A 27,776-nucleotide genomic window follows, 5' to 3' on the forward strand; every position below is an offset into this window, starting at 1 on the left:
AGGAAATTAAATTGGTCTCAACATAATTCATTTTAGTTTTTTTATGTTTGTTTATTCTCACCGTAAAAAAATTACATACATGTTAAATTTTTGTTTATGAAATATTTGATTATCGTACTAGGGTTGCTTTTGTAATGTAGTTTTGTTTGTGGAGGGATTATTTCCAAATTAGTGGCACTAAATTGCGTTTTGCGTCCAGCCGTTTTAATAATTTGTCTTTAAATCTACAATAAAAATGAGTAATTGACAACTAAAACCGGAAAATTCATTAAAACTAAAATATGATGAATTGGATCTACCATGCGTGGATTTGACAAAGGGATGGCCGGCTGAGTGCAATTTGAAGAGAAAAAATACATAATATATGTACTATCGTATTTTCTTTCAATTTTCTAATTTCGATATTATTTTTGAAGCTTTAAAATTTTTCAAAAATTAATTCTGATGTTGAATAAACATCATGGCGCGAAAAATTATTTGGACGGGATGAGATAAGAGCGTGCAATCGTTTAGTTGGATTTGAGTTAGTTTACACAGCATTACATTTAATTTTTCGTGTCTCTTTTATTATTTGCCTTTGACGCTATGATGATTTGATTGTATTGTTACAATTTTACTTGTAATTGAGGAAATGGCAAAATTGGGGTAGAATAATTCCATTTAAAACGAGATGAAAGTAACCTATCATACATATCGATGAGCCGCTGTCGAGCAATCCGCTGATGTTCTAGAAATAAAAATAAATTAATTATTTTACACTATTTATGTGTTAGCCAATTTTTCCATTGCCTCAATTACAAGTAATTGTAACAGTATTGCTGAGCAGTTCTTTAACTAGAATGGATATTGAAACTTTTTTAAATCAAATAATCGCAGCAAATGTGTCCAATGCTGTCCATTTAGGATAGTAGTTGCGTTTGAATCTGTACTCTATATCCCATTCAAAAGGTTTAATCTGCAGGCTTTCATGGCCAAAACGATAAAAAGAAGTCGAGAGCGCCGCGCCATTGACGCCCCATTCACGATAAAAGTTGTAATGCACTGCGAGCTGCGAGAGTAGCTCCTATCCACTACTAAACTTTCTAAATTGTGTTATTGATGGAGTGGTGGTCTTCTGCGAGGGCAATTTATCTGGCATGACCTGGAGAGGGATTAGCGCAGAGCACTAATCCGGGCTGCTGAGCTGCGCGACAGGAATCAAGATAGCAAACGGCCGCCTGATGTATGCTAACAAGACAGTGTGCTGTGTTTGTCAGTTTGCATTTGCTCGATTTGGTATCTTTGTTTCTCTCCGTTTCCTGGCCGTTGTCCTGTCAATATTTATGCACCCAACGAATCACCACTCAGTTTGAATTGCTTCTAATGAGGAGATAGCTTGCAAAATGTATTATTTATGAAAATATGATCAAATTCAGTTGATATTTTTATACTTGGTTTATTAAATTAATTCTTAAAAATTACAAAACACATAAACAGATTAAACTGACAATTACAAAAATTGGGGGGAAATTCATTTTGGCTTGTAATGTTCGATGGGTTGAAGTTTCTTTGTTCGGATGCTGTTGATGATCCACGACGTGGTTATAGGTATGGCAGCACTTTTAGAGGTCTGAATTTTTTGAAAGATCAGCAAGGCATGTTAAATTTAATTTTAAATTACACTCACCGGTGGATGTGCATAGTCCCAAAGGCAGTGCGTGGCTTTGCCAGCTTTCAGTGGACTGAGAATTTCACCTCCATAACTATATAAATAATGTTAAGGCCAAACTTAAACAGCTAACATATTGAGAAAATCATTTCAACTTTCTTTTAAACATTTTAGAGAAGCCATTAATTAACAGAGGCAGCGTTAATACGCCAAATGTAAAACACTTTTGCCTTAAAAGTAGATTTTTGGCCATTAAAACACTTGAAAGTTTTGGGAAAAGAGAGATCTTTTGGGGTCGAAAAGGATACGCTGTGAAATATCTTGCAAGCTCCTCTCGGTTTTTCAACACCCACGGAGGCAGAACCAGGCTTACGCCAACAAAGACATCAGGCAAGGGCTAAGGGCAAAAATGGTAAATTGACTCGACTATTTATGTTTTAAAGTTTACATCTTTAAAGTCGGGTCTGCTATCAAGCTTGGCAGGGATAACAAAGAGCTTTTCTGAGGAGCCGGAAGAACATGACGAGTTTGTGTTCTTCAATTTATCTTTTTTAATATCCTCTGCAGCCTTCTTAGGTGAGGTTTTGAGGAACTAGAATATAGTAAAGAAAATGGTAAATAACACAATTTGAACCCTTTTTAATATTCAAACCTGCTCGATCTTCCTCTTTTTTGGTGCTGGCGAGTCCTGAAATGAATAATATACGTGAGCAACTCTATTTGAGCAATTCAGTCAAACCTTTCTAGACAAAGATGAAGAGGTGGACGCACTATCTTCGTCATCACCCCCAAATATAGAGCTGACGTCTGTACCATTTCGAGAATTCTTAAACAAGGTCTGCATAAACGTTGATCAGTTTTAAAAAGCGAGAGGAAATTCAAAACCATACTCTAAGTTCATTTAGGTTGGTGGCTTCTTTGTAAGTCTTGTCATCTCTGACTTTGGTAACTCGAGGAAAGCGGACGGAGATGCCAGCCGTGTGTGCGTCGTGAGCAGTGAATTCGGCCCCAGTGATTTCCCAAACAGGCATTTCCTGTTTGCAAACATGGTGAGATGGTTACTTTAAGCCTGTTCGTGTATTCCATACCTCTGGATCGATGGCAATGAAATCAGGAGCATGATGGCGATGGCAGTGCAACCAGGCCGGAATCAATTCATGGTCTTTGCTTATTTTCTTCATTTTTAAGCTGGTCTGTAATTTTGAAAAATATCATAAAATTATTTTAGTTCACTCGAAATTAATAGGGAATCATTCTCATGCAATGCAAATAAATATAAAATCTAGATAACATTTATAACTTGTCTGAAAATAACCAATAAGCTCTGGTATTACTCTTTTTCCTTCAAATTCCAGCGCCCTGACTAACAGACACGTAAATCTAAAACACTAACTCAACTGGGGTTCAATCCAGCAGATTCCAGCTTTGCATTTGGTTCATTGGAATTTATTCATTGAGAAAAAAATAAAATTATTATTACAATTTAACTCCATAAAATAATAACGTGAGAGGGATGGCTGAGATGATTCCAGAGAGTTATTGATCTTTAATTTTCTTGCGAAAAGATCAGCATTACCTGCAACTTTTCAAGCTGCTTGTCATCGAAACCGCCGTGCACTTTGGTGACGGTGAGCCATATTTTCTTCACAGGATCAAAGCAGCACATGAGAAATATGCTCTTCATGCCACCCTTGCTTCCAGTTCCAAACCAAGCTCCCAAAGGCACCAAATCAGCAGTGTCTGCCATTTTACCACCCGCAAGATAGTCCTTTTTCACTTTCAGCCAGTGCCGCTTGCCAGGCTCATATTTGCTCTACAAAAAATTATAATTTTATTACCACTAGCAGTGAGGGCAATGCGCATTACCTGCAAATCCTTAAGAACTAGTCCTTCCAGCCCTTCGCTCAACACTTTTGCTATCATTTTTTCCAACTCCGAAGGGTGCTATGAAGGAAGAGTTAAATTTTGAAGCGAAACCTTGCATATATTGTGCTTACACTTATCTCCTGGGCTTCTGAGAAAACAACTCTGTGAGGTACTTCTGTCATGTTTTCTTTTAGAATTTCTCTCCTCTCACTGATAGACCTGTTTAGAAGTGTTTAGTTAAAAGGCAAAATAAAACACCACAAAAATTTAATGATTTACTTGTCCAAGAGGGATTGCCCATTATAAAATAGACAGTCAAACACAAACAGGCACACTGAAGCTTGCTCAAATTCAGCTTTCTGAAAAAATATTTGATCATTACTCATGAAACATTTTCGTTTCATGTTTTTACTTTATGAACTCCTAGGGTTCCAAAAGGCAGTGGTTTACCAGTTACAGTGTCCATGAGAAGAACTTCACTGTCAAGAACCAAACTGCGGCCATGTGGAAAAGCCTTAGGAATGTATTTTGCAAAATGTTTGACCTGCAAATGTGAGAAAATATATCACTAATATTCCTAAATTACAAGTTGAAGCTTAAGCAGCAATGGTTTGGCAGAACAAATAAGATTTTGCGACTCTTTGATACCTTGTGGTCCATAACAGGTTTCAAGCTTCGAGAAAAGTATTTGAAAGCATCTCCAGTTTTGTGCACTTGCACTCGTTCTCCGTCATATTTTATTTCTGCCAGCATTCCATTTGGGCATCGCGCCATTGCTTGATCCACGCTTTTGCACACTTCAGCCTGCGCATTGAATATTTACAAATGGATTTATAGGCGACAAAATGTTGATTTACCAGCATGGGAAGGCAAGGCGTCATCACATTGAAACTTATATCCAAAGGAGTACTGGCTTCTGCCGACTGACCTACAACAGCTTTCAAGTCTCTTGAATTCTGGAACGCTTCATACGCATCTTTATGGACCCCATTCAGACTGTAATATTAGAACAAGTTTTATTTATGGTGCGAAAGTATTAGTTGAAATTTTTACATGTGCTTTGGTCCAGCATTGATTCGTAGATCATGCTTTATGAGGCGGATGACCATCTGCAAGTCATTGCTTGTACATCTAGAAACAATTGAGCAGTTAAAATATAGCAAAAATCACCTCCAACAACTAGCCTTTTCACTATTTTCTTGAAAATTTGAGTTTGCTCTTCCTCGGACCGAACTTCGGAAAGTTCTTCAAGAAATTTGTCCGCCTATGAATGAAACATTATTTCTTTTTCTCCCACGTTTCATCTGAACAAACCTCTTGCAATGATAGGGTGCTCTTTGATATTGGCAGGCAGGTCTTGCTCTTCTCATAGAAGCTTTTTACAGTAGCAGCTACATCTCCTTGCTCCAAATCCTCAAGCATTTCCTCATAGTCGACTTCAAAAATCTAACATGAAATCGTTGGGATGTTAAATTCCATAAACACCGTCCTTGTGAGGTACTACCTTGCTGAAGAGCTTGACAAGTTGTTTGCTTTGCACATTGTAAACTCTTTTCTCCACCATGGGCAGCAGCATGCGAATCCACAAAAGGAGATCTCCAGAAAAGCCATCTAAATAAATAAATTATTTAAATTTTTACTATGTGAAATGGCAAATAATAATTTTAGAGCTAGTTATACAGTTTATATTAAAATTCGGAGTAAAGCAAGCTGTTTATTTTTTCATATTTCTTCAGAAATTTTCTGCTTAATTACATTTAGCTGCTGGTTGTAACCAGAAATATGGAAAAATTAACCAGCAAGAAATTTCAACTGCAGAAAATTATGACACCCTTGTATTCTTATTCTGCCAACAGACCAAAACCATTTTGAACCACTAATAAAGGAAATTAAATTAAATAGTTGCCATGTATTAATTTAAGAAAAAAAAAACAACTCGCCTCTGTTTCAAAAGAAGCGAGCAAAACTTTTGATCCTCACCTCCAGAGCTTCCCTTGGTGAGAAAGTTGCGCACTATGGTAGTCTTTTCTGTGTAGGCGGGTGTTTCAGCGATGAGTGCACAGACACGACGAAACTCTCTAAAAGAGTTGTCTTTTCCTGCAAATAATAATCCCCATTTAATTACAGCCACTTCTCTTTTAATTACAGCTTCTAATGAGACGTAATGAGCTCGCAATATGCAAACGAGTTGGCGACCTTTTAATTAATGAACCGATCGGCCACTCGAGCACCTTTCCAATCAAGAGGGGCTTACATCATGACGCAAAACAAAAGCTCACCGGCAGCTGAGGAGCTCGTTTGCTGCTCCTGACTGCCACTCGCGACGCCCAATTTAAGCGGACTTTTCTTCGACGTCGGGCTCTTCACTGGCAACGGGCTTTTTGGTGCCTTTCCAGAAGGTTTCTGCTAAATTTGAAAAGAGATATCAATACTGAACACCATAAACGCATCTCACGACAATCATAGAAGGGAGTGTTAGAGAGTACAAAATTAAATATTTTGCTGATTAAATTTTTAAAATTTAATATGACTCCTTATCGGAGAAATTAAATATTTTTTTATTTGACCAGTTGTGTTTGCGCGTAAGATTCACTCTTAAAAATACATCTAATCCAGGAAAGGAAACGGTTTGATAGGAATTGCGCTTTTGCTGTTCATGTTACACACGGATATAGATATGCGGTCATTTACAACTAGGTTCGACACACAGTTCCAAAAATAAAATTAGCCTATCTTGGGTTATAGATATATTTTTATCAAAATCCTTTCTGAGATCTAAAGATTGATTACAGAATTTTTTTTAATTTTGTTTAAAACATTTTATAATTCAAACAGAAAAAACAGTTCATTGTAAATTCGCGAGAGACTAAGCAGCGAAATCATCAATGAATTTTAGACAATTTTTATGGGGTTGGTGTTAGACATTTTTTCTTTTGTATGAATAATGACTGCCAATTCAACAAATAATATTACGCTCGTACTTCGACCTCAATTTATATTAAATCAACCTTGGCAACCAATATTTTGAATCAATTTGAACACGTACTATGAGATTTTTATGATAATGCTCACCTTTGGGGTTGAAGGCTGTGGCAGGTCGTCCAGCTGGGACTGGATTTCCGCTCTGTCCTCGTCGCTGATTTCATTCCAGCCCTCGACATCCTCCTCGGGGTCGTCGATTTTTTTGGTGGTGGCGCGCGCCTTGGCCAAGGCGGCGAACAGGCACGGTACGTGATGCCAGGCCTTCATCGTGCTGCCCTCGCCGCCGAACGGACTTGGCTGGATGCGAGCGATGCGCAGCGAGCCCGTCTCGATTTTCTGCTTGCACTTCTTGCAGCCGGCCCGGCCAGTCTTGGCACGGTCCACGGCGAACGGCTTCTCCGCCATCCTGCGAGCAATTTTAAAATTTTTACGATTAAAACTAAAATGATATAATACTAGTATCATTATGACTTTGAAGCAGACGATTAGCAAAAGGTCATAATGAGCATGTCGGCGTTTCGAAAAGCTCGTGTGGCAGCGGATTAGGAGCAAGAGAGCATTACGTCACGGCGCACACCCTCGGTTTCACGATGGTTGGCCTATGACGACGTTTTTCACGACTCCAGCTCGTAACAAACATCGTGATGACGCCGCCTGACCCCTTAATTGTTCTCTCCTCGCCATAAAATGCATTAATTCAACGATTCTCTGGTGGAAGCTTTTGATAATTGACACTGCACTCGGGTTCACTTGGAAAGCTTTACTGCGACTGGATTTTGACCCGGCCAGTCCTTCATTGTGCGGAATGGAGTCGGTCGCAAAGGTTCCAGACGTACTTTGACCGAGCAACAGTACTCAAACTAACTGATAATCAAAATATTGTCCTTCATTTCGTGGGTAACCTTGACCATTATTTAGGTCATAGAGTAAGATTTGAGGGCGAAAAATGTTATGATAAAAGATTGTATCGTATACTAATCACTCCTAACAAAGAACACTTCTTTCTTGTTCTACCCTATCTTTGACATTGCTGTTACTGTTCTATATTTATGGTCGAGATCAGTGCTCTTCGTTCAGACATAGATAAAATCTATTGAACTCTACGATAATTCTGCTAAATATAGACTACAAGATATAAAGAGGTACAACATGGAATTGACTCGTGTTGCAAATAATTAAAAAGAGCAAAAAATGTTAAAAAAATAACGGTTGAATATTTGTAATTTACTCCGATATCTTTTATTTTTTAAATTAATATACTAGCTTTAATAAGACGAAGTGTTTTGAAGCATCAGCGAATGCAAATATGCAAGTATCATATATCTACGCGAGGATTAGTTCGAAGGTCACTAGCCGACAGTGCAGTGCAGCCAAACGAAAAGAGCAATCTGCACAATTAGCTGGCGGAGAACAATCGGGCGGGGGCGGAAGAAATCTCAGTTCGCAGAAACAAAAGAGGCAGTGAAGGTTTGTAGACAGATTCATCGCGCGAAATGGAGAAAGCATGACGCCACTGCGGTCAGCAGCGCAATATATAAATATTTTCAAATCGAGGAGAGCTAGCGCCGGCCCACGCTCTCGACCGACACAAACATTCACATAAACGCGTGTGAATTATAGCCGCGGTTCGAAATGAAAAACAAAGGCAGCGCGTGTGTCTATAGGCCACAATACATTGTCTGACGCTGCAGCTCGCACAATATTAGAGAGCGTGGAGAGACTGGTCCATAACTACGTTTCTCTATCGAAAAAAATCGAAAAGTGCCAGTTAAAATACAAATATTTCTAGTAATTTTCAGAGCATATTAGGTCCCAGCGATGATAAATAAGAACTTGTGGTTTTTTTAATTGTAAAGATTGTTACCACTGCCTGAAATGTAAAGATAAACATTTCCATTTAGAGGTTTCTGCTAACTATATTTGCCTGTTTTGTCAAGAAGAATATTGTATTATTATATCATTTTCTGAAATATAAAAACAATATAGAGGAATTTCTGACGCAAATGATTTTGTGATTCATATGTTCTTGGCATTCAATAAAAAATAATATATTGTAATAAAGTTCGCGAGCAGCCTGTTTAAGATAATTTCTTTGCTATTACTTAACAATATTCTATACTTAATCATAATTATGTAAGGCTATATCACAATATTATGGAATGATTGTTAAAAAAGAAAAAACAATTTGATTTAAAAAAAATGGGAAATAAATCCGGTGTAATCAAACTCTACTCATGATCGTTTTAATAATGGCTTCATTTCTTTCAGTTTTGAGTGCTACACTATTCTATCGGGGAAAATCGACCTGAAGTACCTGACTTTTTAATCCATTTATCACCCCTTTCGATTGTTTGTGAATTTTATACTGAGTAGGCAACTTCTTGACGTGAGTGCTGCGCAGGTTGCATACTCTACTTTCTCCACTCCACTCATTGTCAGCAATTCCGAGAACGCTGTCAAAATAAAACTGATGATTCATATTTGACATACTGATGACAGACTGTTCTCTTATCCCATTGCAATTGCAAAAAACATGTATGTTATATCTTTCACCAATCAAACAGCATTTTTTCACAAAGGGTTATTATATTATGCAAGCATAGCATTAATATTATAAGGTTCAAAGATTATAATACCAGCAAAAATATTCCATCGAAGCAACTACGCGATGGGAGTAAGAGAGGTGAGGAAAGCCACTCCCGTTTCCCACTCTACGCCGCAATTTAACTCGGATTTACGGCCGAGCGGCATAACTTTGTTATTAACATATTTACAAATTGGAGGCAAAGGGTTAACACAGCCAAGTTAGAAATAATGAGCTGTGTTTGATCTGCTCTTTAATTGCCGGGAGTGATAAAAGTAATGTGTCAGCGCAGCTTCTGGCACAACTCCCCCTCCCTGTCTGTTATTTGCCCGTTATCAGAAAAAACGAAAATTAAGTTTCCGTGTCGTGACTTAACGCTGGTGACAGCTTCATATCCGATGCGCGTCTACAAATCACGCAACAAAAAGTATCGCTCGTAAACTGGCGGATCCGGTTGGCCGGATTAACCCGTTAAATCAAACGGCCTTTGACGTGCATTTGCGAGCGAACAATCGACACCCCCGCGAACGTCTAGCACCGTGATGAAGGGCTGGAATTCTGGCTCCTGGCCGCCGGCGGAGCACTCTCGCGTTCATATTCATATCGGGAGGAGGGAAAATATTGGCACGATCATCAGTTCTGAAAAGAAAAATCTGAAAATTAAAAACTAAAATAAAAATATGCAAATTACTTAAGTTTTTCCTTGCAATAAAAATAAAAATATTACCTAACATTTCATTTCATAACACCCGTTACGTTTAACAATGGAAATTTCTAGTAAAATGATAAAAATAAACAAGAAGAACTATTGTGATTGACATTAAATAGAAATGCGGAGAAATAGTACATTTTGGGAGGTACACTAACGCCAAATTTTGACTTGAAACGATTTTATTTAATGGAACCATAGATTTATTTATCTAGATATACATATGCACATCTTATCTTGCAACAGTGTCAAGTGATGTAGCATGAACAGCATTAAGCTATTGTATAATCATAATTAATGAGACACTAGCCTCCTTGTCAAAGCCATAATAAGTATTGTAATCAGCAATAAATATGACTGAAAAATTACACCTCTGATCATTTCTGCCTTTTCTGCTGACGAATTTATCAGGGAAAGAGTATATGCCATTCTCATTGTTGTAATAAGTATAATATTACGTAAGCATCACGAAAGCAAATACGCTGCTGGACACTAGGGATAAGCGTGTCTTGAGGAGAACGACAGATACTAAATTAAACACTACACCGCCGACAGGACTTTTCCTCGTTTGTATAAAAGCGAACAACAGTGTAAAAACAATGGGCGTTCTGCCATGTACACAGTGTGTAAACAACACTGACTGGCTGCGAAGAATGATGAGCCTTTTTTGCGCGAAAAGCGACTCGACCTCTGACCAAAGCGGCGTCTCTCTCTGTTCTTTCTCTGCATAATAATTTGCTGCTCGGCCATCTGGACGTGTTTGACGATTGCTGCGCGGCCCGCAAGGCAATTGAGCCCTGAGCAAGCGAGAGAACCAACCTACGACGACGTGCGTGTGTGGCAATGAGATGGCGCAGCTGTCAGGTCACAGGTCATGGAGAAGATTAAGCTAGCGCTGCTGGTGCCTTGCTGTCTGTCTGTTGGAACCGAGAGTGTCGCAGGGATTCCCTAGCTCCGTAGGTCGTGATTCACTTGCCTCCGCAGTCCAAGGTGCCACTTTGCGCCAGGTTTCGTCCGCAGGGGAGCCGACGGCCAATTTGCCAGCAACAAGTAGTAGTTCCGCAAGCGTACAGGTGGGTGATAAATGGATCCTCGCTTTGCCAGCGTTCCACCGTCCCCTGACGCAAAGCCTAATCGACTTTCCTTTTACTCGGGCTACGTGCTGATGGTCTGTTTTCTCTACGTGCGTAATTATTGCCTCGCAAAACACAGCCAAAATCGTAGGACGCGTGGCATGCCTGTTAGCATATGACAGGACTGTATTAATTTACATGATTATCAAATTTTCTATTTCAATGGACTACAACGCAATTCCCTTGAAAGTCTAGAGAAAGTCAATATAATCCAACAGCCACGTTTCGAGAATTACTGTTGGCTGATGGTCCTAATTCAGAGCTTCATACTCTTAAAATTATGGCTCTGAGGTATATCGGTACTGTATTTAGCCACTTAAGTTTATTTTCAAATTGAGAAGCAAAAGGAAATTCAAAGACTTTTGTAATTTTAGTAATATTGCTTTAACTAGATTGATTTAAATTGTTTTTTAGCTTTGAATCTCCAAGTAATAGACAACCAGCGCTCGCTGGTTTGCACTTTTCTAGTAAGATCGATGGTGACGTTTTACTAATGGCTTACCTATAGAAGGAATGGCCTTAAAAAATTGAGAAAGCTTGAAGTGATGTTATTTAAAGCTTGTTTCAGAGGCGTACACATTTTTCAAGTCAGCTTCTGTATTGTGCCATTTTATAAAACACATATTAGGCTTCATGACCTCAAGCTTGTGAAATTTGAATCTATGCCAGCATTCGTTTGACAACTTTAAGAAAATCAAAGGTCTTGTGACCTTTGCTAGTCATTACATTTGCTCGCAAAACTTATCAAGGGAGTTGTGTCACAGCGGCTTATTTCAAAAGATGTTTTACAATAGCTCAAAGAAATTGTATACAAAACAACTTAATTTTTTCAATTATATTTGTTTACATAAAAGCTATTAAAATAGACAAAATCCACGCATGCAAAGTTTCCTACTGCTCTCTTTGGAGTCTTATTCGAAAAAAATCAGTCACTGGTGTCAATTGCATACAAATATTTTGAATTTTAAATTGTGTCGTGTAAATTCTAAGCGCGTGAGTGGAAAACCCAACACCGAATTGCACGGTTAAACAGTCACATGGCGATGCATACGATTTGCGTCAACGACGCTCGTGCGATAACCTCAAACATTTCATTTACAGTTGAAATTGGCGCAGGTATACTACGTGAATCAGTATTACCTCTATGTGTTCAACAGCCCCGCTTTCGAGAAACAGTGCAATCTGTAAGTAGTATATTAATATTCTGGTTACTTTATGATATAAACGTTTTCTTGAGTTCTATTCGTTATTTCAGGCTGACATTAAGGAGAAGCATATACGTGCATAAAACACAGAGACTTTAACACTTTTTTCCATTTTTTTCTCTTTTCTTGAGAGTAAAACTAACGGAACATACCACTAAAACTTCATCTTTGCACTATGCAAAGGAGTTTAGGTGAAAATTTTTGCGAACTTAGAGCACCGCCCAGCTGATTTCACGCTCATGTCCTTGTTCAATGTATTGCAATTGACATTCAATATTTGCTATTGCAGCACGTAACAACGTCGTTACAATTTTTGTTTCGGTCGGTTATGCACTTTTTGCCATATGTAACTTTTAATTTAATCTGATCTATGTAATATACATGAATAATAAACAGATATATATTTCAAACGAATTTGAACTGCAATGAAGTCGTCAATGAATTACAAAAATTCGTGGGTTGTCAGAATTTATTAATCAAGACCAATTGCAACAAATGATCATTAATTAATTCATTCATTTTTGCAGCATTTTCTATTTCCCGATTTTGAATTCTTTTTGTTGAATGAACAAGGATTCATAACCTAAAATACACGAAGCTTCGAAAATGCGTAAAAGGTTCTGACCACTCGATGCCACAAATGTAATATATTTTGATGTCAAAAACCACCAAAGACCAGAAGCTCGTATTTTACCGCTACTCTGTACAAGCCCGAGAAAAACGCAAATCGCGCGGGGGCAAAAAGTGTGGTTAATCAACAGTTGCCCATTGAGTTGAGTTCATTCATTTCAGTATGCGCGAGGCGGGCCCGCACCTTGGCAAGCAGCGGGGGTGGCGTCCGCCCTCGCCCTTGTATAAAAGCAAGCGGCCCAAAGTGGCCTGCTCACTGCGCTCTTGCACCTCGAAGCCACAGCAAGCAGGTCAGTCCTTTTTCAGATCTCGCCGACCGTCTAATTAGCTCATTGTCCGGGGGTCACACAAGGGTACAAAACCAGGACAAATTTAATGGAGTCAATTGCAGATAACAGGTTGCCGATCTTCAAGTTCTTTAGGAGCATGTGCACGTGTGCATTGAGGGTAGCTTAAACAAATTTTCTCGGTTAAGGGTCAGACGAGCTATTTTTTGTGGGTTACTGATAACTCTTGAACTTGAAATCAAATCTTCCTTTTTAAAAGTTTATTGCTGATCAATGGGTCAAAAAATCCGATACAATGTTTAAATGAATACGTCACCGTAATATTTGCGACCTAATAACTCTCGGTTTGATTTTTGAAATATTAATTAATAATAAGAAAAACCTGTGATTCTCAACGTAATAACTTTTTCACGTTCTCCTTACTTTAAATAACTTCCATCAATTGGAAGGCCGATTGAATGCATAATTGACTTTTAAAACGATATTAATTAAAATTTCAAAATCTATTTTGGTTTGAAAATCAATCAATATACAAGGGCGCAATTCTGCATTTTCAACATTGAATAGCCATATTTATATTTTTACAAGACGAATTTCTTCCTGGATTTTACAATCTAGAATTATCCTTTGACTTAATAACGAGAGATTTCTATTGACAGAAAGTGTTTCTATTTATCAGTGACGAATATATTATTTTTTTAATTTAATTGCCAATCCAGTGTTTTAACAATGGAATTAAATTTTGTGCAATACAGTGCAGCATAAGATTATGCATATTGAGGTTTTTATATTTCTGCTAGTTTTGAATGCATCCAACAATAACGTTTATTTTTTGCTCCATTGCACGCTTCAAAATTGGAGATCAAAAGATTCAAGTCACGATTTGTTGATTGATCTGATAAATATTGACGCAGTGATAACGCCATCATAGGCTTGAGTTTATCAAATAATACAAACGTCTCTCTCTCTCTCTCTCTCTCTCTCTCTCTCTCTCTCTCTCTCTCTCTCTCTCTCTCTCTCTCTATCCCAGTAATATATCGTTTGGACAATAAACCTGCAACGAAAAGGTTGACTTTTATGACGTTCACGCATTCCACACTTCCCTGTCCGTTTTAATGCCTTGCGACCTATTTGCGACTTATGGCTTTACGCAAAATCTTGAGAGTACCGGATGTGTTTCAAACTACACGGTTTACAACTAAGTGCCCACAATGGATTGACGCAAACCGTGCAAAACAAAGCTAACCAAAAGTTGGAACTTGCACGGTCGGCAACTAAGGTTGAAAGGCAGGCGAGCGGCTCAAGAAATGAAACCCGCCGGCAAATACCAAAGTGCTGACCTTAATCTGCATATCTTATATTTATGCTGCGCAAATATTGCCATAAATGTATCTGCCACAACTAAATACGCCTACGTCTTCCCCAAGTTATTGCATTCCGGATTTCGCTTCGTGTCTAGCGGCGAAAAAACGCAGAATTCCGTAATGTCGTGTCCTAAGTTTGAATGATATTCAGAACTAATTCTGCTCTTGAGGCGACACGATTCAAAAATTCAATAAGATTCACAAACACGAAATATTTATCCCTGATCAGGGTTGCAACGAACCCAAAAATGAAGTGTTTTTTTTTCAATTTTAACCAGTTTCTTGCAGGCAATGTTTGCAACTCAGTTTTCAATAATTTCCTAATTATTAGCTCATGACCTCGATTTGAAATATTGTCAGAGATTAATTTTTGGAGAACTTGAGGCAGCAAATGGCAATTTAAAAGAAAAAATCTGCACAGGAAATTGTGACCACTCTGACCGCAAATTTTAGATTTTTCATAGGGCAAATTATGGAATAAATTCATTTCTTGCACATCTTGTGCAAGAAATTGGTAAAAATTGAGGAATAAAAACCAGTGGTGAAAAAACCGGGTGCTAAGCAAATGCAACCCTGTCCCTGATGTGGGATAATTTCCGGGAACCCTGCACGTACACCTGTTTTCATTGCACATGCATCGATTCCGAATCAAATTAAATAAACCCCTAGAGGAAATCACTGAAATCACCAGGGGCCCACGCCACACATAATGCTGTCACTTCCCTGTCCCTGCGTTGCGAGTTTTGTAATTAAACTTTGTTATGACAATGTTTTTCCCCGCAGTTTCACGAATCGGGAGGACAATTGTGTTCTGTTCGGCCGCGTCAGGAATGATCCGCGGAGGGACGTGCTTGCTTCTTCTCCTCGTGGCCGTTGCCCGCAGAGGGGACTGCAAGCCGCTCGAACTTCAAGGCTATCCACACACGCCACAAGATCAAGAAGACTTCCACCAGTACGTGCAAGACGGCAAATTTGAGCATCTCGAGCGCAAGTTTGGATTGCAAGTAAGTAGAGTAAATCTGCGGTCTACTCTTTTCAGAAAAAGGGGCTCCTTTTCACGGATTTTGACCATCGATTTAAGGAAACTTTTTAAAGGGACCGTCGACTCTTGCCTTCTGGGCATTTATGAACTATCAATATTAATTTTAGAAAACCTGCAGTAAGCCGTCGCCTGCGAAGCGAAGAAAAATTGCGGGGGTTTAGTATTATCCAGTCTAAAAATGTCTTGGCCGACGCCTTTAATAACGGAGTTGAAAACCATAAATTATACAATTTTACTAGTTCGCGCGATATAGAAATTTTTGTAGCGTTAAGCATGATATGGATGGTTCATATATATGGAAATGTTTCAGGATCTTCTCAGGATGTTGGAGTCTTACATTGAGGAGCCAACGCGAAAGCCGCTGGCGCATTTAGAGCCGCTCACCCTCGACCAGTACGAAAGATTACGGGAATACCACGGAAGGCACGGAAATGGACAGCTGATGCCCCAGTCTCCACCGTTGGAGGAGCCTGATTTGCAGATAATCGACGTAGCTGACCTTATGCAGCCTGAAGACGACAAAAGAGGTGGCTGTAAGTCAATGTCGCCAAGACAGAAAGCAGATTTTTACTCTCAATCAGAACTAACATTGCAAATAGTTTTGCACCAACCTTCACGATTGCTTCTGCTTTCAAATACTCACTCATTCATATATTTCGCTTGGGATTTATGAGTGCAATCTCTCTGAACTCATCAAATCAAATTGTAGTCTTGGAAATAATCACACAACCTATTAGAGATTCAAACTGGCTCACAATTTCATTGATTTTAATGATTAATTTAAAACGATAATTTGAGCGGGTAATAAAAACGGGTTTAAAGATAGCAAGCCTATTCAAATTTTTAGAATATAATTGCACGAAAGAAGGAACTAAATTTAAAAGCTTATCTATTCCAAGCGAATCTATTGATACAAAAGATTGGAATTTTCTAAATTTCCATATTTCAACTCTCTAAACTCTTGCTTCTGTCTAGCATGTAAAAACAGGGCTCTTGTGTGTCGTCATATTTTTCATTTTGATTGTTGTTTTAGCTTGAATGGGCTGCAAACGTTTGAGGCTTTTAAATTTTCTATTTTTCAATGCATAAATTCACAATTAAATTTGTGTTATTCAATCGGCACTTTTTGTCACTTAACTCTGTTCAGTCTAAAAAAAATCGGTCATAATAGTATTTTCCATTGAAATTTGGGCTTCAATGAACCAGGTACGAAAGCCCTTTAGTGTTTGAAGCTGTCAATAGATGGCACCACTGTATACTTCCTATTTGAAGACCCTTCCAGTGCAATATAGGACTCAATCCTACTGCTGAGAATTGAGCCATTAAAATGATTGCTTTTGATGAGCTGAAAACCAAAATCGGTTCAGCTAGTCGCCTAGAAAAGTGAAAAACGATATTTTTTAAAATAAAAAATCTTTCCTGGAATTCCTACGGTGATTTCTGAGCAGAACGCACAGTAACATGATTTAGTCTTAAATCGCATTCAAATCAATGTAGCCGCTGGCGCTATCTTTTGGTGACTTCAAACACTAACTGGTGAATTGATAATTAGCTATCGATGTTTTCAAAAACTTATACATAAAAACAAAACTACCCGGATACTTGCCACCACAGCCATCAATGCAGTCTCTGTTAAAATATAGATTTTAATTATTTTCGAGCCCTGTCGTCTGTCAACCATCTGTCCATTGATTGTCCTAATTACCGCATTTTGGTTTTGTGAGCGAGACAAAATCACCTGACTGGCTACTTTGCAGACATGTCGTTGTGTCACTTCAAGATCTGCAACATGGGCCGCAAGCGATCCGTGGGCAGCCCACTACAAGCACTGAGGAGCCCATGAGAGTTGCCCCAGCCCATGTTTCCCATCAGCAGCTTCAACCTCTTCAAGAAGAGGAAAGCAACGCACCAACAGCGTCAGTGAGAGATGGGATTTGATGGGCTTTGACCGAAACAACGCTACACGAATTCGACGAAATTAACTAACTGTGCCGAGTGCTTGAAATTTGGCAAAAACACTAAAACTTAGAATGTAGTCGATGAAACCATAAAAATTCAAAAAAATAGGCTGGAAACTTGTTGTCCATTGATTGCGATTGCTTTTTGCGAGCTGTTTGTCTCTACAGCAGCTCGTTGAGCGACACATTATGGAAAATGAAATGTGATTTTGATTTCGAAAATCATCACTTTCTCCTCATAAGCATTATTTCAGTTTAAAGCATAATTAATATGACTATTATAAATAAATATTAAATTAAGATATACGATAAACCAAATAAATCGTAATGAGCTTAGTTTCAATTCTGTTCTTTCTTTCAATCGGCAAGAAATAATTTTTGTTTCAATCCGAATTTTATGATTTGAAATTCTGGTTTCGTAATTTTATAACACACGGAAAACCACAAATTTTGGTGCGTCCAGGTCCAGTATCGTCGTAATTCAAAATTAGTGGCCTATATTTCAAAACTCTAAAAAAAATTAGAGTCTTGTTTCACTACTGCTCTCTAATTTAGAAGTTTGGTGTTTTTCAGACAAAAATTCATGTTCATGCCCAAGTCAGGTCATGCCCACCATTTTGGAAGGAATCATAAAAATAATTTAAATTGTTAATAATAATTACATACTCTGTGCAATTCAAATATGATATTACAAATAATATTATTTAAAGTTTGAATACATATAATTAAGCAAATATTTCGGATAGCAAAAATGAATTCCTACCTTGTCTGACAATGAGCTAGGTTAAAATTACACTCTCTTCTAGTTCACTGGACAATTCTGATTTTTCGTCTGTTCTTTAAAAACACAAGATTTTCCTGCCGTTTTCAGCGTCCTTCTCTTCTCTTGACTGTTGTGTTGATTGTTGTGAATGTGAGTTCCGCCAGCTGAGTCTGAGTGAGCCGAGTCGCAGCGAACGCATTTCATTGGTTTAGCAAAGGCGGGAATCTCATCGCTCCTGGTTTTTGGTGTTGTGTGGCGCGAAGCCATCCAGACTGCGCCCGCAGCGCTGGCCCACGACAAAATTATTCGTGCAGTACCTTGACCTTGACAGCGTCCTGAGATTTTATTGATAAGGTTTCTGGATGAGCCTAACTTCAATGATACAATATTTTCTTGATTTAATGCTTTGATTACGCTTTGAATTGAAGCAAAACAATTAAAAGAATAAAAAAAGACAAAAGCGCTTCTAGAAAATTCCGTAAATTTTCCTTTCTCCTCAAAATCGGTTCGTTATTGCAATTTGGATTATATTATGCTATTAGAGCGAAATAAAACATTATTTTAATATTAATAGTAACTGCATTTTGCAATCCTCGTCAAATTTTACAGGCACAAAACACTACAATTTCCTGGCTGTACGCAAAGACAATAGGCAAATAATTTTAGTTAGTTTGAATACCTAACTTCAACCTCAAAAGAACAGAATAGTTTGATTTTACTTCGATAAAAAATGTAAACTCCAAGTTTCGTAGAGAATAGAAGATAAAGAAGAGGCATGAAGCAAACTAAATCATTTTTAAAGAAGAGCTTTACACAGACCAAATATTAAAGAACAGCTTGCATTTTTGACTATTTAGAAAGTAGTTCATTGAGTTAATTTTTGTGAATGTATTGTAGATAGCAACAGTTTATATCTGATTGTAAAATGTACATCAATGAAATCATAGAACCTATGCGAGTTAAATTTCATATTTTCCACAATTTCTCGGTTTGTCTATGATTTTTTCGCTTAATTTCGATCCCTTCACGTCGCGATCTATTCAACGGTTTGCGAATTTTGATGTAAAACTCCCTAAATTGTAGAATAGATCGTGATTTTACAGCAGGGAGACTATATTTGTTTTGCATGCAAATGTTTGAGCCATTTTCTGAAAAATTGAAACAGGGGAACCTGGGAAAATTTGGGCGTTTTTCCCAAATTTTAGATAGTATTTGCATGTCAATGTAAAAAGGATTTTTTACAATTGTTCTATATATAGTTGACCTTAATCACGAAACGTTTGTTTAATCCATAGGAAAAATTAAATAAAATTTAAATGCATACCAGAAAAAATTGACTTTATTTCTCTTTCTATAATTATCCAAAACTAAGAGAACATGAAATCGTCCTGGTCCCGGCAAAATTGCGCAACGTTCAACAAACACCCAAATTTTCATTGTCGAATTGATTGTTGACCTTTTGTTGCAACAAGGAAATTCGCGTTTGGTTGTTGAAAGGGACCTGGATGAAATTATTCCTAAAAATTTGCGTCTCGTAATTCGCACAATATCACAGTACAGTCATTTGGCGAGTGCAGGAAGCTGGAAAACAACACATTTCCCACTGTTCAGCAAAACCGAGAGAGTATCGCAAAGAGATGATGTTGGTATGATCTGGCGACTCTGGCGAGTGGTGAGCACCAGCCGGCAGGTGTCTCTGGGTTCGTGCGGTGCACACGTGGTTCTGGTGTGAGTCAACAGGCTGCAGGAGCGGCGCGCGTGGATCGTCGGCCGCGCTTACGGCCGTGTGTGTTGTGTGTCGGCTGGGCGAGTGAGTGTGTGTTGTGTGCAAGTGCAACACACAACACTACTTACACTCACTCGCGGAATCCGTAATTGGCCAGCTGAGGAGAAGGGCAGCGTCGGCCGGCAGCACCAGAGCCGACACACGGGACATGGCCGACGGACGGCGGGCCGAATTCAGCCGATGAGATTGCTTGGCGCGACAGCACCCACGATGGTTGGTATGACATGTGTGTGTGCAATGTATATTGTGCATATGAGCTCGTCGGGCTAGCTATTTTCAGCGGCCCCGTGCCCAATGTCAACCCTTTCACCGCCACCTGTGCGTTCGGCGCCGCGTTGCCGGCCGCAGGCGCCGACGGCCCGGCCGAAAGTGGCTGCGGCGTGCGAATTATCGACGTGGTCTAATTTTGACAGGGAGATTATCGAACGAAGCACCCCCGTTGGCCGGTGTGACACACACGCCGCGACGGCTGGTGTCATCACACACCTGCCCGGCCCGCACCCCGCCCAGCAGACCTTGATTAATCACTCGCTGACCGCCGTCGCCGCAGCCGCCGCCGCCGTCGCTGGCTCGTTCATTCTCTCTTTCTTGAGGCCAATTTTCGCACATGGTTGCCAGAATCCGCGAAAATCCGCATTCTCCTCTTTGTTCATTCAATGCACCTCCAGGGCCGAGTTCTATAAATAAAGTAAAGGCTTCATCAGTTTAAAGTAAGGTGTGCAAGCCAACAATTAAGAACATTTTGCGTTTTTTACCAAAGCAAGTAGTATATGAATTGCAAAATTTAGCAATAGTTTGTCTCTAAAATCATGATTGAGGGGCAGTTAAATTTCACATTTTGCTAAAACAAATTTCGCCCCTTATTTTCGCGAATAATGAGGTAAATTAATTTCCCTTCTGGCGGAATAAATTATGATTTGCAATAAGGAGACAGTGTTCACCGCTTGATTAGCATGCAAACTTTTAAGCCGATTTTCTCAAAAGTTTAAACGGGAACCTGGTAAATATTTAGCTTTTACCTAATATTTCAAATATTGTTTCAAGTAAAGGTAAAAGGGATTTTTTTACAATTCACTGACGATTTCTGATTTGCTAATTAATGAGCATGCGGCAACCATATTTATGTGTGCCCTCGATCAGCGTCCAATCCGCCTCGGCCCCAGGGTGCGGTGCATGTCTTTCCTTTGATTAATTCCGCGCCGCTCCACGCTGTGCGTGCTATTTCCATCGTGCAAAGCATTTTTCTTGCTCTCTGTCTCACTTGGGTACTTGAGGAGGAAAATATCTGCCCGTCTGGCAGCAGTCTGAAAGGTCGCCCTGACATTTCTGACTCGGAGAGGGCATATCTCATGTAAATAGGCATAAATATGTGTCTTGCTATTTTGTCGGACAGTGAACTAGATATAACAACACGCAGTCCACTATATTCCGCCTTGAAGTCGATTTATGATTTTATGTAACTAAAGTCCAAAGAGTGTTAGTTTATTGTTTTTATTCAACTTCCATGAATCTTTAATTAAGTAATTAACAGAAAAAGGAGATAAAGATGATTAAATTATCAAGTGGAATTTGTGTCAAAGACTTTTTAATCGCGGAAAGGTTGAAAAACATTTCAAGTTCTTCATTGCGTTAGGATAGTGCTCGTTGCACAACATGAGTGTAGTTTGATAATATGATGTAGCCCTTGACGAGTTTAAATTCAAGCATTGAAATCACGAATTGCCTATTTTAACCATTCCATCAAAAAGAAGCCAGTCTCTACACTACTCTACACAGAAGATCATGCGGTTCAAATGGATACAAGCATTTTGGCTGGGGTCAAGGCCGCCATAGTGAAAGCGCCTGGCTCTTCAAATATCACTCTGCTCAATATGTGAACGGCTGAAAAATAAAAATAATACAACTCGTCAGCACTTTTTCCTCCTTAAATAATATGCTTTACAGGCTAAAAACTTGCTGCTTACGTTACTTTGCTTATTCTTTCAAGTGTGTTACAATTTAATCTAAAGTTGCAAGAAGTCAAATATGCTGTTAAAATAAGAAAGGCAAACAGAACTAGCTATGTAATTAAAAATAAATTGAATTTATTTGAATTATTTTCCTCTCCTTGACTTAGTGCAAAGATTTAAGTGTTTACTGCGTAAGGGGTGGTATCATGCAGCAATATTTTTAATAAATAAATTATCCTCAAATTTTCCCGTCAAATCGCCGCCTTGATTTTCACTTAGGTTGGTGATTTTTTTTAACTGAATTTCAGGTCAAAGGTCGAAACAAGGCTTTGTGTCGAAATTTGAATATCAAAAGAACGCGAGATCTCATCCTCTGCTGGGCAGAAATGCAAAAGTTGCATATACCATTTAACTCGTGTTGATATCACCTGAAGAGCCAATCAGGGTGGTAACCCTCCCCCCATATCAACCCTCCACCCTTCATTTGAAAATAATTCATTCATTTTTCCAGCGCTTTTTGAACCGTTGCTTGCCTTGAATGTTTGAAAAAAATTACACACCCTTCCTTACCAACCCTAACTTCAAGTGGCCATTTCACTTTTTCGATTTTCATTTGGTAAAAAGAAAATAACACAGAATCTGACTACATTTTATTAATTTACAAGTAACTATAAACTAAAACAAAAAGGAGTGTTTAGAAGAGTATACATATGATATGAACTAGATACCATTTTTTAGTTTATTACTTGAGGTCACAATTCAAGCTGCATGCTCCAACTAAGTTTCCTATCCGCGACCACTTAAGCAACACCGTCGGGAGATTTCTCTTTAGCAATATTGATTTCACGCGGTTTCGCACGTTCCTCTTTCAAATGGGATTGAAATTGGCACGTCGGTGCACGTAGCATGTACTTAGCACGTCTACAATGAAATGCAAAATGAATAGTGTTGCTTAGGCACAATTTGGACCGTGCACGTGGCGAGCGATGAAACGCCAACAACCGCATTCAGATGATTTCATTGGTGCAGATATCGATCTCTTTCACTCTGCAGGAAGTGAAGAATAAAATTTATACTCGTGTTAATGGGTCAGAGAATAAACTCTCTGCTCAGATGTGTGGAATAAGTATGCTCTCTGATTGTGAGTCGCCGCAAACAGTAACAAAACGGATCGGGTTGCTCCTCTCCGCACCTGGCTGATCGCACTTCAGCCGAGGAGAAACGTTCATCGAAGTATTTAAAACGGCTTGGAGAACGTGCGCGCGGAAGTACAGCTTCTGCTGGCTTGTCTCTCGAGTTACATTTATAAGTTCCATTGAACCTTTTACAAAATAATATCATATTGATCTAAAATTTGAATTGAAATATTTGAATTAAAATTATTTTACAATGAAAACTCAATTGTAAGATATGAGATGACTACAAAGACCAGCTGACGACAAAGAAGAATGAAAAAATACTAAATATAAAATTTAACGTTACACATATTATTTTTTTTTTAAAGAAAACATTTTAAATACATAATTAATACTTTTTCTCTTTTAAATTTTATTTATTTATATTTTGGAGCAGTTCCTTCTACCCGGACCAACAAGGCTTAACCTGAGCTGACCACTGACCAAAATAAAAAACTGGCTTCTCCCACAGGCGCAGAATGAATGGCATAAAAATTGAAATATTTTGAAAGAAAACAACATCACACGCTTTCTATTTTTCCGCCTTCAATACCTAGCCATTCGCCTGTAAAACATTTTATATTAGATTGACCCCATAGGGGTTTTTTCCTTTTCTCAAAATTTATAAATTAATTAAAAGTTGATAAATTTCATAAGATCGTTTCGTCCTAGTATGTCGACAAATTTTTAAAGAACCTTTATTACGTATTCTACAGATTCCATTTTCAATGGAGCATTATACGCGAAATAGTTGTTGTTTGTTTCCACGGCTTCCATTACAAAAACATCGGCCACCAAATTCAAGTCTAATGTTACTTAATTTGACGGCCAGTTTCGCTGTTGCTGTGCTACTTCTGTTTTATTAAATTCGCGCGCAGAATCATTTTTGCACAGCAATTTCAAGCTGCCTTGAAAAGTGCTGAGCCGGTGCACCAGCAGCAGTCAAGATTGCTCAGTCGCTGCCAACGTCTGAGCATTCACCGAGCCGGAAAATTGTGTTCCACCGCCCGCTCTGCGCGTATCAATTAGTGCCGCGCATTTGCAGCCACGTAGTCGAGCTAATTTTGTGTTTTAATTTTCGCCACTTCAGCAACGGTAGAGATTTATGGTATTTGCTTTTTCCAAAGTGAAAAAACGCGAGACCGTCGTGTCTTGCTTGAATTTTGCTGAAATACTGCTGATATCTAACTGGGAATTACTGTGAATCATTAGCTGTTAAATTTCGTATTATTTTATTTATTATTAAAATTCAATTTAATAGCAACGCCTTTCAAAATGCTTTTATAGAATTTCATTCAATTCAAAGTGTTAAGAAAGTGCTTTGAAATTAGAAATATTGTTGTAATATCAAAACACCTTTATTTGTAAACAATCATCAGCGTCATTTTCTTCCGTGATATCTACCACTTTTTCTTAAAAAAATAAAATAATCTTAGCTGTAATTAAGCCGCGTAATAAAACAAAGGTCTGCTTTATTATCAATAATTATTTCTTGGAAAATTTATAAATAATCCCATTTCTGCAGTTTCGCATCGCCTCTCTTATTCCCTGACTAGGATGTGTCACTTTGTGCAAAAATTATTTCCTTTTCCTCTCTTTATTTATTTAGCCTTAAGAGTGCGACAAATAATCTCTAAAACTGAGTGTTTCCTCTTTTGTTTCAGCAGAACGGGGTTGTAATAAAAGAAGTGGATGTGGGTCAGCCGTGTTTGTCCTGTAAATGCGCCGGCTTTACATATCACTCTTGGAGGTGAGTGCATATGCGGTCCAGCTATTGGTTTCCCAAGCTGCTGTTTACCCATTATGTGCGGTTTTTGTCTCTCCGTCCAGCCACAAAGGACAGAGGCAGAGTCTCGCTCACCGGCCCGCAGAGGGCTCTCACGAGGCAAATTTTGACTCGCTGCGGCCGCGGATAATTAGTACTATATCCACACACATGCAGTATACACACACTACTAAATTATATCCACCGACATTAATTGCTGGTAAATTATGGTGAAAGCAGAAATTTCACATATTTTTGCGAGAAATTAATGAGCTGCGCGTTTTAAAATCGACTGTAATTGTGCAAAAAATATAAAATTTAACTCTCGTGGACACACGATTTACCTAACTTTGGTATTTTAAGCATTTTGTCAAAAAAGTGCAACATTATGTATTTATTATCTGCCGAAATTCAAACAAACTTCAAAAGCACCCTTTTAAAATTTAATAGTATTTTACTTGCCTGCATTGTTGGTTCAGCAACAATGAGCCTGACGTCCAACTGGCTCCACAGACGAGCGGTGACTGCCAGGGTAAATCGAAAAATCAAACCACTTTTATTGGTTTCTTGACCCGAATTGCCAGACTCCAGACCGGGTTGTAAAACTATTATGCCAGACTGGTAGCCGGGAGGCTGGCTCCACTGTTACCACACCTTTGCAACCTGAGACACCTTGGGGGACACTGGCCAATTCCGTGAATATGCAAAAGCACCGGCAGTCGATCTTGTACTCGCAATCCGCTAAGACACGCATGACACGCACGCTGTCAGTTTCGCGTTCTCCTTAAGAGCTCTTGAGTGTACGTGCTCGAGCACTCATGATCAACACTAAAGGGTAAGCTGCCTTCAAATCTTCTTAAGTTGAAATTGGTGCTATTGATAAAATAGCAGTATTTTAAATCCATATTGATTTGAGCACTAGATTTATCAAACTCTTAAAGTTAGGCAAGTTAAAGAAAATTTGTGAAAAAATATTTGAACTAATTTTAAAAAATAACAAAAATTTATTAGATTACCGTTTGAATGTTTGAAAAAAAAATGCTCAAAAGTATGCATGTTTATAAAGCTGCGAGAACTGTCTCCCTTGCTTTAAAACGATTTATTTCACAATTTAGGGATTTTTTCCTGAAAATTTGCTCACAATTGGATATATCGCGACAAAAAGGATCGAAGTCACGGGAAAAAATATTTTTTCCCCTAAATTTGGCAAAATCTGAAATTTTATTGTTCCGTGTTGCTGATTTTTTATTGCAGATTTTACATTTAAACTTGCTTAATTTCACAAACCATAAACTCAATAAACTACTGTTGCAAAATATTCTTAATTATTGGCCTTTAAGCTCTACTTTAATATTTCTGAAACAGGTGTCTATTTATGAGGTCTAAGGTGGCTAAATAAATCATAAATGTTTCAGTAGTGGATAGCAAATTTTCATAAACAAACCAATATTTCTGAGTTAAGATTGGGGCTAGCCCTCTTAAAATCTTGTTTGTTTAATCAGCGTACTGAACAGGACAGGTTAACGGTTCTCGAAAAAAAATCAGCCGCGCTATATATAAAAGAGTGCCACAAAAAGCAGAAATCTGTTTCCCAATGTCTCAATTAACACATCCTTGCAAGCGACAGGCGGTTACAGGAAAAGGAAGTAGATAAAAATACCCACACATACACACTTCACCATGAGCACGACTGCGTGCACAGATTTTCAAGTCTATCTCACTTTATTCCTTTGGGAATTGACAATTTAAAGACTGAATATGACTCTCGTCTTCCACCAGAATTCGCACAACCGGGATGCTGACTCCGTCGCGGGGGCGGGTCTATTTATTGTTGTTGGCCGTGCATGATCACAAATCAATTATCACGCAGCGGCTGTTTAGGTTCCACAGCCATTTTAGAGACAAGCTATTAATACCGCGTGCGTCTCTCGTGCCTTTGTAGTAGTTTACACTAACCGTCAATTGGCTCGATCGAAGTCATGCGAAATGGATTATTGCATAATGACGCTCACAGTCAGTCAGTCAGTCAGTCAACCCAAACCTGAGGCGGGTCGCTATTTATACTGAGGATTGGGAATTCTAGTCAACTCCCCTTGATTTCAATGAGAATTTATGTCCAGAAAAAGTGCAAGTTTAAATTTTTAACTTATTGAGTTTTCCCAGAAGCGCGAAATTGTCATACTATGGCTGTAAAAATATTTTATTCGTTCCAGATCGAAAAACTGCTTCTCTAAATATTTAAAATGGTACTCCATTTCCCTTAAAAATTTACTGGAAACAACAATAAATTTCTGTAAAGACCGTTTCGGATTGCAAACCCTATTTATTTTCTTGAAGCAGGCAGCTCTGCGAGATGATTTTCTGCTCTCTGGAGTGAGGCACAAAACCCTTTTTGCCTCAGCTGACGACTAATCCAAAGCACACAGAGCATTCGCACATATACTCTGCATGTGTACATTCGCAGCGAGACTTTAGTGGCCGCGAGCTCTGTCGCATTACGTGTTTTTGAATATACACACTAGGTTATTTGTTGTGTTGTCGCAATCAGCACGCATGGCTGCACGGTCGTTTAATAATATGATGATTTTACGACAACGCGTGGATTAGATATTGTGCGCGCAAAGAAAGATGAGAACGGAAATGACTTGTAAAACGTGAAGTAGTTTCACACACCCTTCAGGAACTAAACTAAAAATGGTTTGTATGAGAAGGACATTTCGATTTAATTTGATGCTTACAGGAAGCAAAACGTGTATACTTGACGATTTGTTTATTATCAATTTTTTTTTTAATTTAAATTATAGAAAATTCTTAGTGGCGCTGGTTATAAAAGTGATTCAATGAAGCTGGTTATAATCGAGAATATTTTCTTAACTCTCTTAAACACCTAAATTTGATTGCCTTCCTTAATATTTTTTTTAAATAATTTT

At 38.5% G+C, this 27,776-nt stretch overlaps 3 protein-coding genes and 1 long non-coding RNA gene across 9 annotated transcripts in view; 2 read left to right on the top strand and 2 right to left on the bottom strand.

Annotated features, from left to right (window-relative positions):
• Window positions 1-1,420: 1,420 nt before the first annotated feature.
• DNAlig3 (DNA ligase 3) lies at window positions 1,421-18,320 on the bottom strand. Of its 3 annotated transcripts, none has more exons than XM_065475623.1 (23): window positions 18,172-18,320; window positions 6,587-6,902; window positions 5,794-5,917; window positions 5,495-5,611; window positions 5,019-5,125; window positions 4,829-4,960; window positions 4,699-4,778; window positions 4,568-4,645; window positions 4,372-4,510; window positions 4,163-4,318; window positions 3,927-4,058; window positions 3,794-3,873; window positions 3,646-3,733; window positions 3,515-3,592; window positions 3,225-3,461; window positions 2,737-2,841; window positions 2,539-2,682; window positions 2,388-2,486; window positions 2,301-2,336; window positions 2,097-2,240; window positions 1,957-2,045; window positions 1,667-1,742; window positions 1,421-1,609 (listed from the first exon to the last, which is right to left on the bottom strand). In XM_065475623.1, the coding sequence occupies exons 2-23, from the start codon at window positions 6,899-6,901 to the stop codon at window positions 1,511-1,513; spliced, it is 2,655 nt and encodes an 884-aa protein (XP_065331695.1). In that variant the 5' UTR covers window position 6,902; window positions 18,172-18,320; the 3' UTR covers window positions 1,421-1,510. The 3 variants fall into 3 exon arrangements, with proteins under 3 accessions (XP_065331695.1, XP_065331697.1, XP_065331694.1); XM_065475625.1 differs by having other exon boundaries at window positions 2,388-2,474; window positions 5,794-5,920; XM_065475622.1 differs by having other exon boundaries at window positions 5,794-5,920.
• Window positions 12,033-17,751, top strand: LOC135934110 (uncharacterized). Its single transcript, XM_065475645.1, has 5 exons — window positions 12,033-12,106; window positions 12,920-13,047; window positions 15,192-15,412; window positions 15,761-15,983; window positions 17,208-17,751. The coding sequence occupies exons 2-5, from the start codon at window positions 12,921-12,923 to the stop codon at window positions 17,291-17,293; spliced, it is 657 nt and encodes a 218-aa protein (XP_065331717.1). The 5' UTR covers window positions 12,033-12,106; window position 12,920; the 3' UTR covers window positions 17,294-17,751.
• A 1,172-nt stretch (window positions 18,321-19,492) lies between the features above and the next one.
• Window positions 19,493-25,685, bottom strand: LOC135934112 (uncharacterized). Its single transcript, XR_010574067.1, has 2 exons — window positions 25,309-25,685; window positions 19,493-20,634 (listed from the first exon to the last, which is right to left on the bottom strand). It is a non-coding gene; the product is annotated as an uncharacterized LOC135934112 (long non-coding RNA).
• Lmpt (Limpet) overlaps window positions 20,034-27,776 on the top strand; it is a 44,744-nt gene continuing 37,001 nt past the window's right edge. The window contains exons 1-2 of one of the 4 annotated variants that reach the window (XM_065475634.1): window positions 20,034-20,170; window positions 24,746-24,831. In XM_065475634.1, coding sequence (XP_065331706.1) covers window positions 20,138-20,170; window positions 24,746-24,831 — 119 coding nt within the window. In that variant the 5' untranslated portion in view covers window positions 20,034-20,137. Of the gene's footprint in view, window positions 20,171-24,745; window positions 24,832-25,649; window positions 25,682-27,776 lie in introns of those variants that run through there. The other 3 variants (XM_065475635.1, XM_065475632.1, XM_065475636.1) reach the window with 3 other exon arrangements.

This window comes from Cloeon dipterum, chromosome 1 (assembly GCF_949628265.1).
Source record: "Cloeon dipterum chromosome 1, ieCloDipt1.1, whole genome shotgun sequence".
NCBI classification, from domain to species: Eukaryota; Metazoa; Arthropoda; class Insecta; order Ephemeroptera; family Baetidae; genus Cloeon; species Cloeon dipterum.